General features: G+C 40.1%; 1 protein-coding gene across 3 annotated transcripts in view; it reads left to right on the forward strand.

The window, feature by feature from the left end:
• abcc1 (ATP binding cassette subfamily C member 1 (ABCC1 blood group)) overlaps window positions 1–14,959 on the forward strand; it is a 35,719-nt gene that overhangs the window by 14,450 nt on the left and 6,310 nt on the right. For all 3 annotated transcript variants that reach the window (XM_076082382.1, XM_076082396.1, XM_076082390.1), the window contains 15 exons: window positions 1,112–1,199; window positions 1,671–1,740; window positions 2,296–2,422; window positions 3,085–3,261; window positions 3,792–3,959; window positions 8,721–8,895; window positions 9,090–9,150; window positions 9,742–9,868; window positions 9,993–10,200; window positions 10,790–11,100; window positions 11,329–11,528; window positions 11,738–11,864; window positions 13,308–13,409; window positions 14,324–14,470; window positions 14,612–14,770. In XM_076082382.1, the coding sequence (XP_075938497.1) occupies window positions 1,112–1,199; window positions 1,671–1,740; window positions 2,296–2,422; window positions 3,085–3,261; window positions 3,792–3,959; window positions 8,721–8,895; window positions 9,090–9,150; window positions 9,742–9,868; window positions 9,993–10,200; window positions 10,790–11,100; window positions 11,329–11,528; window positions 11,738–11,864; window positions 13,308–13,409; window positions 14,324–14,470; window positions 14,612–14,770 (2,247 nt within the window). The remainder of the gene's footprint in view (window positions 1–1,111; window positions 1,200–1,670; window positions 1,741–2,295; window positions 2,423–3,084; window positions 3,262–3,791; window positions 3,960–8,720; window positions 8,896–9,089; window positions 9,151–9,741; window positions 9,869–9,992; window positions 10,201–10,789; window positions 11,101–11,328; window positions 11,529–11,737; window positions 11,865–13,307; window positions 13,410–14,323; window positions 14,471–14,611; window positions 14,771–14,959) is intronic.

Raw genomic sequence — 14,959 nt, forward strand, 5'->3', positions numbered from 1 at the left:
ATGAGCTCTATAAGATGAATCATCCTGACGTTTAATTAGGTTGATTGAGAACTTTGCAGATGCCATTTATACATCTAGCTGTGGGAGTGGAGCTTGTATCTTTTGATGAAAAATAGAGCATATGCAATGAGCCTCAGTAGCTCTTACTAACCGTGTTTATTACAACGCACCAGTCCACACACTCCTTTCAAAGGTAAAAGTCAAAACGAAGAATTCTCCTGCCTGTTTAGCGACTAATTCAGCAGGTTTACCAGGTTGGTCTTTTTTTACTCTCCTTATGTATGTCCCTGACTCTTTGCTGTAGGAGTTTTAGGTGGTTTGGACCTTCAAATTCTTCTGTAAATTAGAACGGGACGCTATGATGGGGACAACAGTTCCAAGACTCAAAAGCAAGATTATTAGGGACGGATGACAATCAAAACATGAACCAGAAGCAGTTGATGTAGTCTCCTATGTTCCTGAAAATGAATTAAAGCAGAATCAACAACAAAAGGCAACATAACCGAGCAATATATTCATTGTGAATCCTCCGACTATGGAAATCTGCAGGTTCCTCACTTCACATACACTGTGTAGCTCGTTGTTTACCTTACTACAGTTGAAACGAGGCATCGTTTGTGATTTCGCAACGTTTTGCGCACAAGTTATTGTTCCTGGAATTCTGAATCTGTGAATAGCTTTCCACCTTTACCGAACTAGGCTACCTTAAACAATTCTCAGAATTATAATGTCTTTTCTTGTATGCGAGGTAAGGTGAATAGTTTTTTTTTTTCTTTTCTGAATGCTCTTCCGTACTAACCGGCACATTGTTGATTCACCTTTACTAATGCCAATTGCTCAATTTAGTAAAAAATGTTCTTCTTTCTAAGACAAAAAAAGAATCTAACTCTATTTTTGTACTGACCTGTCAAAAACACTAATTTGATGTTATTAGTTTAGTGCCCGGTTCCACAATGATTCAGATCTATTACACTTATAAATCTGATGAAAATAATGCGTATGTACATTTCTGCCTTTGTGCCTACACAGTTTTATGTGTGAATCTACTCAGATTTGTGTGCATCTTGCCACTGGTCTTAGTGGGTTTCCCTCCCTCTGTGTCAATCTTCAGGCTAGTGTGTCCTTGAAGCGGCTGAGAGTGTTTCTTTCACACGAGGAGCTTCAGGAGGACAGCGTCGAGCACAAAGCAGTAGCAGGCTGTGAGTTCTTATCTACTGCTTTTCTGTCTATTGCTTTGTCTGTTGTGTCCTCCCTCTTCCCTCAGAATTTGACATTTCCACATGTTGTGTAGATCCTTTTTCTTGGGTGACTGTGGCTTAGTGGAGAGCAGGGTCGTCCGTCATTTAAAGGATCGGCGGTTCGATACCCGGCTCTGCAGGTCGCATGTTGATGTGTCCTTGGGCAAGACACATAACCCCAAAATTGCTCCCGTAGCTGTGCCTACGGTGTGTGAATGTTAGTTGGTCCTGATGGTGGGCATGGTAGCCCCTACCATCAGTGTATGAATGGGGGATTAATGACAAGTAGTGTGAAAGCGCTTTGAGTGGTCGGAAAGACTAGAAAAGCGCTATACAAGTCCAAGTCCATTTACCATTTGTGTGTATATACGTGTATATATATGGAGGTATCACATACAGTATACTAATATACCTCCTCTCTCTTCACCCCAGCCTCACACAGTATCGCCATAGTGGATGGAGTTTTCAGCTGGTCCAGAGCTGAATCACCGACACTCAAGAGGTTGGTGTCATCTTTCCTCAGGATGCTTCAGCGCATTCATGTAAATGAAAAAATAAAAACAAAAATGTAATGTTCAAAATACCAACTTGCGCACACTACTTCATTCAATTAGTTTGTGTCCATTTTAAAACATTACTCTTATGCCCAAAGGTACAATGAAAGAGTTGCTGTTCCTCTTGTCCATACCGACATCCCTTTCTAAAGAGATTTCAATACAAGAAACGTGGGGGGGGAAAGTTGAAAGTTATTTTATTTTATCAGCCTATTGTCATAATTTATTGGGAGTAACCAAGCACTTCAATGTAAAGTCAGACAACACCCCCTTGTAGCCCGAATGGAATGATCCTTTGTTTCATTACTGCATTTTTCCGCCACTGTGACGATTGAACTCTAAGATTGGCAGTCTAACCAGGTAGATAGTCGACTATTAGGGGTCACACCTGCAATACATGTTACTTATACTTATAAGTATGTAATTGTTTCTTGATTAAGAAATGAACCTGATTATTTCTTAAATGGAAGTGAATTGGGTTGAATCTCCCTGTGTTTCTGCAGGCTGAATGTGTGTATCCCAGAAGGCTCTTTGGTGGCTGTGGTGGGACTCGTGGGTTCGGGAAAGTCCTCGCTGCTGTCGGCCCTGCTCGGAGAGATGGACAAGCTGGAAGGAACTGTGTCTGTCAAGGTGGCTGCTCTGGCTCTCTCAGACAAACACACTCGCAGCAGCAGTGCACACAATTACATTTACTTGGAAATGGAAATTAGGAATTGGGAATGACGTCACGTGCCAGGACAACAAGTCTAAAAACGTAATGGGCCATGCTCTAGCCAGGTCCGCTATTATGAGCAATACCAGTTTATAACCACACATTATGGCGGTATTTTGCATATACACACACCGTAGCAACATGTTCACAGATAGGAGTTAGACACAACTGTAGGTATGACACTGATTCTGCACATATGCACTATATTTTTAGTTTATTTTTTGTCTCATTCTATAATATTTTTTTGTTGAAACTAACTCTGTTCCTAACTGGACAGCAGCCAAGAAGTTCACTTTAAGTCTGGCCAGCTCACAGGATTTAAGTGGTGGCAGAAGGCAGTCAGAGTTAGGGGGTGTTCAGAGAAACAAACTATTTAATGACATCATTCTGCTTTTCCATTAATGTGAGTGGCTAGGATCATTTCAGTCTAAAAGCTGTTCACAATATTGCACACCGATGGGGTGTGGCGACATTAAAACAGAGTGGTTCATCCTCTGGAAGCAGGAATGTGCTCTGTCTGACTGCTCACCATCAACTACAGAATGCCATGACATCTTCCAATGCGTTTGTCTCCCTGCAGGGTTCAGTGGCCTACGTTCCCCAGCAGGCCTGGATCCAGAATGCCACGCTGAAAGACAACATAATGTTTGGTCAGGAGAGGAGAGAGGCCTGGTACCAGCGTGTGGTGGAGGCGTGTGCGCTTCAGCCTGACCTTGAGATCCTTCCAGCTGGAGACGAGACAGAGATTGGAGAGAAGGTATCAACTCATGCAGAGTGGTACAAAATGTAGGGTATCTGTCGAAGTTGTCTGCAATCCTCACTTGAATCCCGTGTGGGCTCCTCTGCCTGTGTGAGCAGTGCGTGATGGCTACCTCACTGAACTGCTGTAGCTCGCTTGCGTCTGATGTCCACACAGACAGAAATTCATTTTAGCTTTCTTTTATGTCTATGACATATATATATCTGCAGATAAAGACATCAAAACTGTAATACCAGTGTTTCTGTTATGATATCAATATACTGCCAAAAGATCATTTTCACTGTGTACATTTGTAAATCTCAGATCTCTCGCCACGCCTGAGCTGTGCATCTGTTAATATGGCAGCCAAATACAAAGCAAGAGGTTTCGCGGCGAACAGACTTCAGAGACAATTTTATGAAATGCTGTCTCAATACAGTTTTCAAACGCACATACATTAAAGAAGGCAGAAAGAACAGAACAGTCATTAAATGATGAAGTACCCTTACTTTTGTCTCTGGCTTTATCTCCGTCTCTCTTCTGTATAGGGAGTGAATCTGTCTGGAGGTCAGAAGCAGAGGGTGAGCCTGGCCAGGGCTGTCTACTGTGACAGTGCTGTCTACCTGTTGGATGACCCGCTGTCTGCTGTCGACGCTCACGTAGGAAAACATATCTTTGATCAAGTTGTCGGCCCACAGGGACTGCTGAAGGACAAGGTGTGTATGATCTCAAGCTTAACCAACCTAAAGCACCATATAAGGGTTCATTGTATGAACAGCTCATATTTTCAATTTGCTTGTTGCCAATTATTCATACTGATTTATGTTGTTGTTATAGGCAGGAATAATATGAACATAGACCGATAAAACAACACAGTGGGAAACGCTCTGCCAAATGAAAATGCACAACTTGAAAACTACAAGACGTAAAGAGAACTAAGTGAGCCTAAATATTGAATATAGATACCTGCAAAATGAGAGATATGGAATAAAACAACCTGTAGAAAACTCATCGTAATCCAACATCACAGAAAATCATTGATGTATTGTGACAGCTGAAACTTTGTTTGTAAGGTTTCAGGTTTGAGGAAAAGGTAAAGTATCTACCTGTCAGATGCTGTACAGTAATAGTAACCTTTACTAGTCATTAATTTCAAACATCATCCTTCATACAGTAACCTGTACTAGTACTAGTCATTAATTTCAAACATCATCCTTCATTCAGTAACCTGTACTAGTACTAGTCAGTCATTACATACATCATCCTTCATACAGTAACCTGTACTAGTACTAGTCATTCATTACATACATCATCCTTCATACAGTAACCTGTACTAGTACTAGTCATTCAATTAACATCATCCTTCATTCAGTAACCTGTACTAGTACTAGTCATTCATTACATACATCATCCTTCATACAGTAACCTGTACTAGTACTAGTCATTCATTCAAACATCATCCTTCATACAGTAACCTGTACTAGTACTAGTCATTCATTTCATACATCATCCTTCATACAGAACCTGTACTAGTACTAGTCATTCAATTAACATCATCCTTCATTCAGTAACTAGTACTAGTCATTCATTACATACATCATCCTTCATTCAGTAACCTGTACTAGTACTAGTCATTCATTACATACATCATCCTTCATTCAGTAACCTGTACTAGTACTAGTCATTCAATTAACATCCTTCATTCAGTAACCTGTACTAGTACTAGTCATTCATTACATACATCATCCTTCATACAGTAACCTGTACTAGTACTACTCATTCAATTAACATCATCCTTCATTCAGTAACCTGTACTAGTACTAGTCATTCATTACATACATCATCCTTCATACAGTAACCTGTACTAGTACTACTCATTCAATTAACATCATCCTTCATTCAGTAACCTGTACTAGTACTAGTCATTCATTACATACATCATCCTTCATTCAGTAACCTGTACTAGTCATCATTACATACATCATCCTTCATACAGTAACCTGTACTAGTCATCATTACATACATCATCCTTCATTCAGTAACCTGTACTAGTCATTCATTACATACATCATCCTTCATTCAGTAACCTGTACTAGTCATCATTACATACATCATCCTTCATTCAGTAACCTGTACTAGTCATCATTACATACATCATCCTTCATTCAGTAACCTGTACTAGTCATTCATTACATACATCATCCTTCATTCAGTAACCTGTACTAGTCATCATTACATACATCATCCTTCATACAGTAACCTGTACTAGTACTAGTCATTCATTCAAACATCATCCTTCATACAGTAACCTGTACTAGTACTAGTCATTCATTTCATACATCATCCTTCATACAGTAACCTGTACTAGTACTAGTCATTCATTCAAACATCATCCTTCATACAGTAACCTGTACTAGTACTAGTCATTCATTTCATACATCATCCTTCATACAGTAACCTGTACTAGTACTAGTCATTCATTTCATACATCATCCTTCATACAGTAACCTGTACTAGTACTACTCATTCATTCAAACATCATCCTTCATACAGTAACCTGTACTAGTACTAGTCATTCATTCAAACATCATCCTTCATACAGTAACCTGTACTAGTACTAGTCATTCATTGAAACATCATCCTTCATACAGTAACCTGTACTAGTCATTCATTACATACATCATCCTTCATACAGAACCTGTACTAGTACTAGTCATTCAATTAACATCATCCTTCATTCAGTAACCTGTACTAGTACTAGTCATTCATTACATACATCATCCTTCATTCAGTAACCTGTACTAGTCATTCATTACATACATCATCCTTCATACAGTAACCTGTACTAGTACTACTCATTCAATTAACATCATCCTTCATTCAGTAACCTGTACTAGTACTAGTCATTCATTACATACATCATCCTTCATTCAGTAACCTGTACTAGTACTAGTCATTCATTTCATACATCATCCTTCATACAGTAACCTGTACTAGTACTAGTCATTCATTTCATACATCATCCTTCATACAGTAACCTGTACTAGTACTAGTCATTCATTTCATACATCATCCTTCATACAGTAACCTGTACTAGTACTAGTCATTCATTGAAACATCATCCTTCATACAGTAACCTGTACTAGTACTAGTCATTCATTACATACATCATCCTTCATTCAGTAACCTGTACTAGTACTAGTCATTAATTTCAAACATCATCCTTCATACAGTAACCTGTACTAGTCATTCATTACATACATCATCCTTCATACAGTAACCTGTACTAGTCATCATTACATACATCATCCTTCATACAGAACCTGTACTAGTACTAGTCATTCAATTAACATCATCCTTCATTCAGTAACCTGTACTAGTACTAGTCATTCATTACATACATCATCCTTCATACAGTAACCTGTACTAGTCATTCATTACATACATCATCCTTCATACAGTAACCTGTACTAGTACTAGTCATTCATTTCAAACATCATCCTTCATACAGTAACCTGTACTAGTACTAGTCATTCATTTCAAACATCATCCTTCATACAGTAACCTGTACTAGTACTAGTCATTCAATTAACATCATCCTTCATACAGTAACCTGTACTAGTACTAGTCATTCATTTCAAACATCATCCTTCATACAGTAACCTGTACTAGTACTAGTCATTCAATTAACATCATCCTTCATACAGTAACCTGTACTAGTACTACTCATTCAATTAACATCATCCTTCATTCAGTAACCTGTACTAGTACTAGTCATTCATTACATACATCATCCTTCATTCAGTAACCTGTACTAGTCATCATTACATACATCATCCTTCATACAGTAACCTGTACTAGTACTAGTCATTCATTTCAAACATCATCATCCATACAGTAACCTGTACTAGTACTAGTCATTCATTTCATACATCATCCTTCATACAGTAACCTGTACTAGTACTAGTCATTCATTTCAAACATCATCCTTCATACAGTAACCTGTACTAGTACTAGTCATTCATTCAAACATCATCCTTCATACAGTAACCTGTACTAGTACTAGTCATTCATTCAAACATCATCCTTCATACAGTAACCTGTACTAGTACTAGTCATTAATTTCATACATCATCCTTCATACAGTAACCTGTACTAGTGCTAGTCATTCATTCAAACATCATCCTTCATACAGTAACCTGTACTAGTACTAGTCATTCATTCAAACATCATCCTTCATACAGTAACCTGTACTAGTACTAGTCATTAATTTCATACATCATCCTTCATACAGTAACCTGTACTAGTACTAGTCATTCATTCAAACATCATCCTTCATACAGTAACCTGTACTAGTACTAGTCATTCATTCAAACATCATCCTTCATACAGTAACCTGTACTAGTACTAGTCATTCATTTCAAACATCATCCTTCATACAGTAACCTGTACTAGTACTAGTCATTCATTTCAAACATCATCCTTCATACAGTAACCTGTACTAGTGCTACTCATTCATTTCATACATCGCCCCGATCATGATTGTGATCCTGTTGCCGTTGTATAGTAGGGCTGCAACTTACTACCATTTTGATTATCTTAATTAGCTATGAGCTTTTAAATTCAACTTGTTTTAGGCATGTGCTAACTAACAATAAAGATGAATACTTCAATCAACTTTCCTGCTGATACAACAGAATGTTCAACTGAAATCAAGTCCTGTGGTAGACCAAACAGGTTACTATAGCAAACGAACATGTAAAACTATAATGGATAATTAAATTAGTTGCCATAAATTTGGCCATCGCTTTTTTTTTTGTTTTTTTGCAGCAATTCTATGAGTACTACCGTCCTGTTTGCTTTTTTTTGGCTCTAGCGAGCTACAATATCGGCGAAGCTCTTCAGAGGCTGCATTATAGCAGTGAGTTCACGCAGAAGGCTTAACTATTGGAGAGATGGAGAGTAAATGTTGTTAGTAAGTGTTGTTAGTTACTTTCTGATAACCATAGCTGTGAGCCAGCCACAGCCAACTACAGTTAGCCGAAGACTAAAATTTTAGCAACATTTCTCTTCATCTCTGAAACGCTCCACCAATATTTTCAGTAATCTTTGTTGTTACCAATGCTGTAACTTTTCCTGCAGGATATTCCGCCGTTGAATCAGACTTTCATGACGTTGCATTGGATGACAGTACAATATGCTGAAAGGTTTTTATGTTGTTGTTTTTTCCAACGATGGCAAGAATGAATGGCCTACACCGGCTTTAAAGGACTCTGACAAGGATCAAGGGCAAAACTAATTGATTGAGACAGATTGTGTTGAGAATTTTGTTTTTTGACATCTGTTTATGGTAATACTGTACAGTAGTTTTGAAGGTTCGTCAATGATTATGAAAGTGAGCAGTAAAGATTTAATAAAAAATGGAACAGGTATCACCTTTACACACAGGCATGTAATATTTGTGTGGATGTGTGCAGACTCGTGTGCTGGTGACCCATGGACTGAGCTACCTGCCTCAGGCCGACCTGATCCTGGTCATGGTGGAGGGAGAGATCACAGAGATGGGCTCCTACCAGCATCTCATGGCCACAGAGGGAGCCTTCGCTGAGTTTCAGCGAACATACGCTGCTGTCGACCACACTGCCGACGATGGTGAGACGTTCTGCACACTGCACTTTACTAAAGTTATTAATTGCAATGTTGATAATGAAGAAATCTTCTCCATGAACATAAACAGTGTTTAGGAGTTTTTGGGATAATAGTAGTTGTTTGGTGCAGTGGATGCAGGTAATGTTTATGGATCAATCCTTTTGTCACAAAAACGTTTTTCCAAAAACTACATTTAGAAACTGTGCCAAAGAGTGGAACCAAAGCAACAGAGAACGGCAGCACAACTGCTCTTGTTGGGTGAGTAAAAGTGGACAACAATGGAGCACTATGGCACAAAGAAAAGAAGTATAACAGACTTTGGATACACACACAATACCTGTTAGTGTGAGAAAAAGTCATTGTTCATTTGGCTCTGCATATGGGTTTTGGGAACAAGAATATTACATAATTGTATTTTCATCCTGACCTTCTCTTGACTTTTTGTATTCCAAATGTTAATGTCACAAAGTTGTGGTAAATTACTCGTTTCAGCCTGTTCAAAGGAGGTGAAAATTCTTGAGATTTGATTAATTGGCATAATAATGGCCCTAAAATTGATATGAGGCTGCCCGTTGTGGTTGTGTGAAATTTTCATTTACGAAAATGTTACCAAAAAGTAAAAAAAGAAAACTTTAACACCTAATGTGAGACGAGATAATTTAATTTGCTCACACACAGGTGATGTTACACTCTCAGGTGTTATAACCGTGGATGATATTGGATAAAGACCCTGAGGCAGCCACCTCCAGTATCCACACATATCAGCATGACATATACTAGCTGTTCATCTTGTTGAAGCTCCTGTATATAATATATCACATTTATTTTTATTGCTACATGTGTAAGCAGCAGTCCGGGAGTCAGCAGTGTGACCAAACTGTGCCAGACGGGTGAGCAGGACAAGGTGCTGGGCAAGAAAGCCAAGCAACCCGAGGTGGGCAAGCTGACGGAGGCTGACAAGGCCAGCACTGGACGGGTAGGTAGAAGCTTGACATGCTCAACAGCATAAGAGCTAATAATTCATCATCGTCATGTATCAGTGCAGTATGTGATGGTCCCAACCACTGCCTGACCCCAGCTGGTCTCCTCTCCCTCCCCAGGTCAAGCTGTCTGTGTTCGGGTCTTATCTGAAAGCCATCGGAGTGCTTCTGTCCTGCATCAGTCTGCTGCTGTTTTTCGCCCACCACCTGGTCTCCCTGTTCTCCAACTACTGGCTGAGCCTCTGGACCGACGACCCCGTGGTTAATGGCACTCAGCCCAACAGACAGATGAGGCTCGGGGTGTACGGTGCTCTCGGTTTGTCCCAGGGTGAGGAGGGGTGAGGGGAGGGAGATGCAGATACACAATTTAGAAATAACACAAGAACAAACCGATCTAAGGGAGAGCAATTCCGATCATTCTGACATTCTGACAAGAATATCAAAGTTGTGTTTGTAGTTTCTTTGTCATTCACACCTGCTACACATACACAGCCAACGAGATACTGAATCATGGAGCAACATCTATAGAATGATATTTCACCTGAGTTGTTAAGTTAAGTAAAGACTTAAAGTTGACTTTAGCACCAATGACATTTGACGACACTTGGACTTTGATCTGACTTCTGACAACAGATACTTTGGATGAGCCAGTCACATTGCACAAGCAAGAGGGAAAGTATGATTGGCAGTGCAGTCCAGAAGACAAGAAAGATAATGACTTGTTTAGGACTTGAAACACAAAACTTGTTCCTGACTTGGATCTGAAAGCGTTGCTCATTTGGTATCAGTTCAGTAGACTCTTTTTCAAACACAGCAATTCAAGTGAAACTTGTGGAACTCTTTTCAGGTGCAGTAGGGTATGTTTTTTTTTACCTTAGGGTTTGCATGTACAAATCAACTTGATGTGCTTTTTGTAGGTGTGGCTGTCTTTGGTTACTCCCTCACCACGTCCATTGGGGGCATCCTGGCGTCCCGCTGCCTCCACCAGTCCATGCTGTATGATGTCCTGCGCTCACCTATGTCCTTCTTTGAGCGAACCCCCAGCGGCAACCTGGTCAACCGCTTTGCCAAGGAGATAGACACCATTGACTCAGTGATCCCCAGCATTATTAAAATGTTCATGGGCTCCATGTTTAATGTGATGGGTTCTTGCATTATCATCCTGATCGCAACACCACTGGTAGCTATCATCATTCCTTTTCTCGGTCTGCTCTACTTTTTTGTCCAGGTTAGTTGGAAATTTTCAGATGGCAAAACAACTTTTTCCTCTTCCTTTCATACATTTTCAATCCATTTTGATGCCCTAAATATGGGGTACTATTTATGAAAAGGTCTATGTTCCTACACTCTTAATCTGAAAAATAAGTATCACTGTCCAACCACTGCTGGCTGCACTGTATTTCATTCTGACTGGTTACTTGAAGTTGTCAGAAGTCTCTGTCCTTCCTGTGTCCAGAGGTTTTATGTGGCGTCGTCTCGCCAGCTGAAGCGTCTGGAGTCAGTCAGCCGTTCACCCATCTACACCCACTTCAATGAAACACTGCTGGGCACCTCCGTTATTCGAGCCTTTGGTGAACAGGAGCGCTTCATCCGGGAGAGTGACCAGCGCGTGGACCACAACCAGAAGGCTTACTACCCCAGCATAGTAGCAAACAGGTTAAGGACACGGTTACAACTCACTAACTGAACATACTACCTGCTACAGCAGTATGCGTCGTCCTTAGTAAGGAAAAAGACAAAATTAACAGATTCTTGAGAATTCTTTTGATCTTTTCAAATAGTATTTCTTCTTTAGTGGGATATGCCACTTTGTTCTTACGATGGTCTTCTGTCCTTATTGTGTCAATGAATCTGTGTTTGTGTAGGTGGCTAGCTGTTCGCCTGGAGTTTGTAGGAAACTGCATCGTGTCATTTGCTGCTTTGTTTGCCGTCATGGCTAGAGAGAGCCTCAGTCCAGGCATCATGGGGCTGGCTATCTCCTATGCCCTCCAGGTAAACACTCATACTCACATCTGACCAGGTCACATCTTCTTCAGGGCCCCAGAGAAGTGACAGATTAGAAACCCCTCTATCCTATAGGATGCTTTGCATGTATTTTTAAATGTATATAATTCAGTGACAGACGGTGCATTTTATACCTCATTATGACGCCACAGCTACGGTTATTATTTGTTTCTAGGGGTGTAACTACACATATTCGTATTAAACCGTTCGGTACGAGGCTTACTAACTGAACAATACGTTTGAATAATACTAGTGCATTTGGAAAATGCAGAAGCTTAAATTGTGGGAAATATAATGTTTTCGGTGGACTGCGCTCACGGAGGAGACAACGGGCTGTGTGACCTCTGAACCCGGAACAAAAAAAAAAAACCACAGCTGAGGCACCGCACGTGTGTTCTGGGAGGCTACACTAAACTAGCTTAGCAGGAAAACAACAGCAGCACACAAGCTATGAACTCTCCCCGCAGCGTTTAGGTAGCTGTTCTCTACTGATTCAAACAGGGCTAAAGCAATCGCCACACAATCCCCATCTCTCCAGACCATAATTCTTACTTTGTAAAAGAAAACAAAAGCCCAAACAGATTCAATTGTCCAGACAATAACTCCGCGCATGACGGTATGCTTCGTAATTAACGGACAATGCATATAGTCCAAATCTATATAATTAACACAATGACAACAACAAACTCACAAGAACCAGTCACATATATTCATATGACAACAAATCAACCCAGCAGACCTGCAGCAACACGCATTCTGCTACACACTCGAGGGCCATTCAGATATTAGATGTAAAAAAACAAACAGTTGACTTACCAAATGCTGTTCACTTAAAGACAAACTCCATCCTCCTTTCTTTGTTGACAAAGAGTTTAATCTCACAAAAAACAAAGCTAGGTAAAAAAGAAAATAATCTACACCAAGCAAAATGCTAAAAATGTCATAATTTCTTCCATATCTTTCAATTTGAACTTGATTTGAACGATTCCATTTAGTTTCATCCAGTTTTATTTTGGCTTGGCTTTGAAGCATTGCTTAGTTTGTCGACTTTACGCAGGCACCTCAGAACTTTGCAGTTGTTCAGACATAAAGTCCATGCTGATCTGCTGGACATTGCGTCATTCATAGTTTCTCCATGCTGGATTCAACTAAATAGGCGGGACATGTTTGCTTCCATGAAATCCAGCTCTCAAGTAAATCAGAACTTCTCTTGAGATTTTTAGGGACTATATCCTGTTTTCGTTTTTTGTTTTTCAAGAGAATGCATTACGCTTCTGTAGCTTTCGAGTTGAGTCCTAAAGTATTTTTTTAATGTTGCAATCTATCTACAATCTAAATGACTTTCACCTTCATGTATTTGGGTTGATGCACAGATCTGAGACAGACATCTCACAAGCTGTCCTCTGTCCTGTTCCTCTGTCCCATGTGCAGTTGACTGCCTCTCTGACCTGGCTGGTGAGGATGTCTTCTGAAGTGGAGACCAACATAGTGGCTGTGGAGAGAGTGAAAGAGTACAGTGACACAGAGAAAGAGGTACAACGACAAACAAAGAACAAATTCTGGGATCCATTTTTTGTGGTTTTAGAGGGAGGCTTTACTTGACCTGGTGCTGGATTGCGACCAGCATTTAGGATTAAAAGTACTGCAAACTGAATTTAGGATTTGTTTTTTTCCAAATCTACATGTAGGTCTATACAAGATATTTATTTACAGATTGTTAAATGTGTTCGCACTGATCAGGTTACATTTGCGTGTGGAGTTTTGAGACTATTTTCAATGTCTCCAGCTCCACTGGGGTCTACAAATGCATGCTGCGTTTAAGCGCTGGTGGAAAACTGGGTTTTGGGCTTTCGATGAAATAGTGTTTAATTTCAAAGTGGGAAAGGCGTTTTTTTCTAAATAAACAGAATAGCTTGTTGCCCTTTGATTAGAACACATATATTTGCCAACTATAGTCTCTATAGAGTAGAGTGAGTGGAGCTGGAGACCGTGATGAAAATTGATACACCAGAGTACCAATAATTTGAATATCAAAACACCTGATAATCGGGTTACTAATAATCTGGTGTATTGATATTCATGTTGGCTGATTATTTGTTTGAACCACAGGTTATGTGCCATTGTAGCTGTTCTCTGTAAAGTTATATGGTACTCCAACAATTTCTATTTTGAAAGTGGTGATGTGTGTAAACTTCAGAAAATGTTATGATGTTTACTTTTTCCCAGTGTTTGAGTAAGTTCCCCACTTAAAGATACTAGATTTGTAGAAAGTAGCTGAAATTCGCTTCACCTTGATCAGCTGAAACATAAGCTGAACTTATGAATATATAATATAACATTGACAGGAAAACATTTTGAGACTTAAATCTACTTTTAGCTGATTATACTTTTGCTTTAGTAAGATTTGGAAGATATACTTATTTAAATGAGTATCCTCTGACCACCAGGCAGAGTGGAAACAGGAACCCTCCAGCCTCCCCACAGGGTGGCCCACTGATGGTTGCATAGACATCAGAGGCCTCGGCCTGCGCTACCGCCACGATCTGGATCTCGCCATTCGCAACATCACCATCAACATAAACCGAGGAGAGAAGGTCTGCTTACAGTGGTCTTTTTGATTGTGCTTGAATTGATGAGTGTGATTGTTTGTGACTGTGTATTGCATTACATCTGTGTTGATCTATGTATGTGTACAGTGTCTGTGGCCCGTAACATTTCCTGCTTCTACCCATAAGGTGGGGATTGTGGGGCGCACTGGAGCGGGAAAATCATCCCTAACGCTGGCGCTGTTCCGGATCATCGAGGCATCTGAGGGCCACATCTTCATTGACGGGGTGGACATTGCTCAGTTGGGCCTCCATGAGCTTCGTTCCAGAATCACCATCATACCACAGGTCAGTGCAGAGATGACACAAAAGACCGTGGAGTTAAACGGCATCTGAATGGAAATGAACGCTATGCCCAGTTAAACTGAAAAATTATAAGGCCAAGCTAAGGAAACAACAGCTGTGTCCCAATTGAAAGGTGACCCTGAGACAGCATATGGCCTCATTGTATCCATTCTGATTGTGGCCTTATTTGGT

The sequence above is a fragment of the Anarhichas minor genome, unplaced genomic scaffold (assembly GCF_050575085.1).
Source record: "Anarhichas minor isolate MPS153535 unplaced genomic scaffold, ASM5057508v1 ptg000007l, whole genome shotgun sequence".
Classification (NCBI taxonomy): domain Eukaryota; kingdom Metazoa; phylum Chordata; class Actinopteri; order Perciformes; family Anarhichadidae; genus Anarhichas; species Anarhichas minor.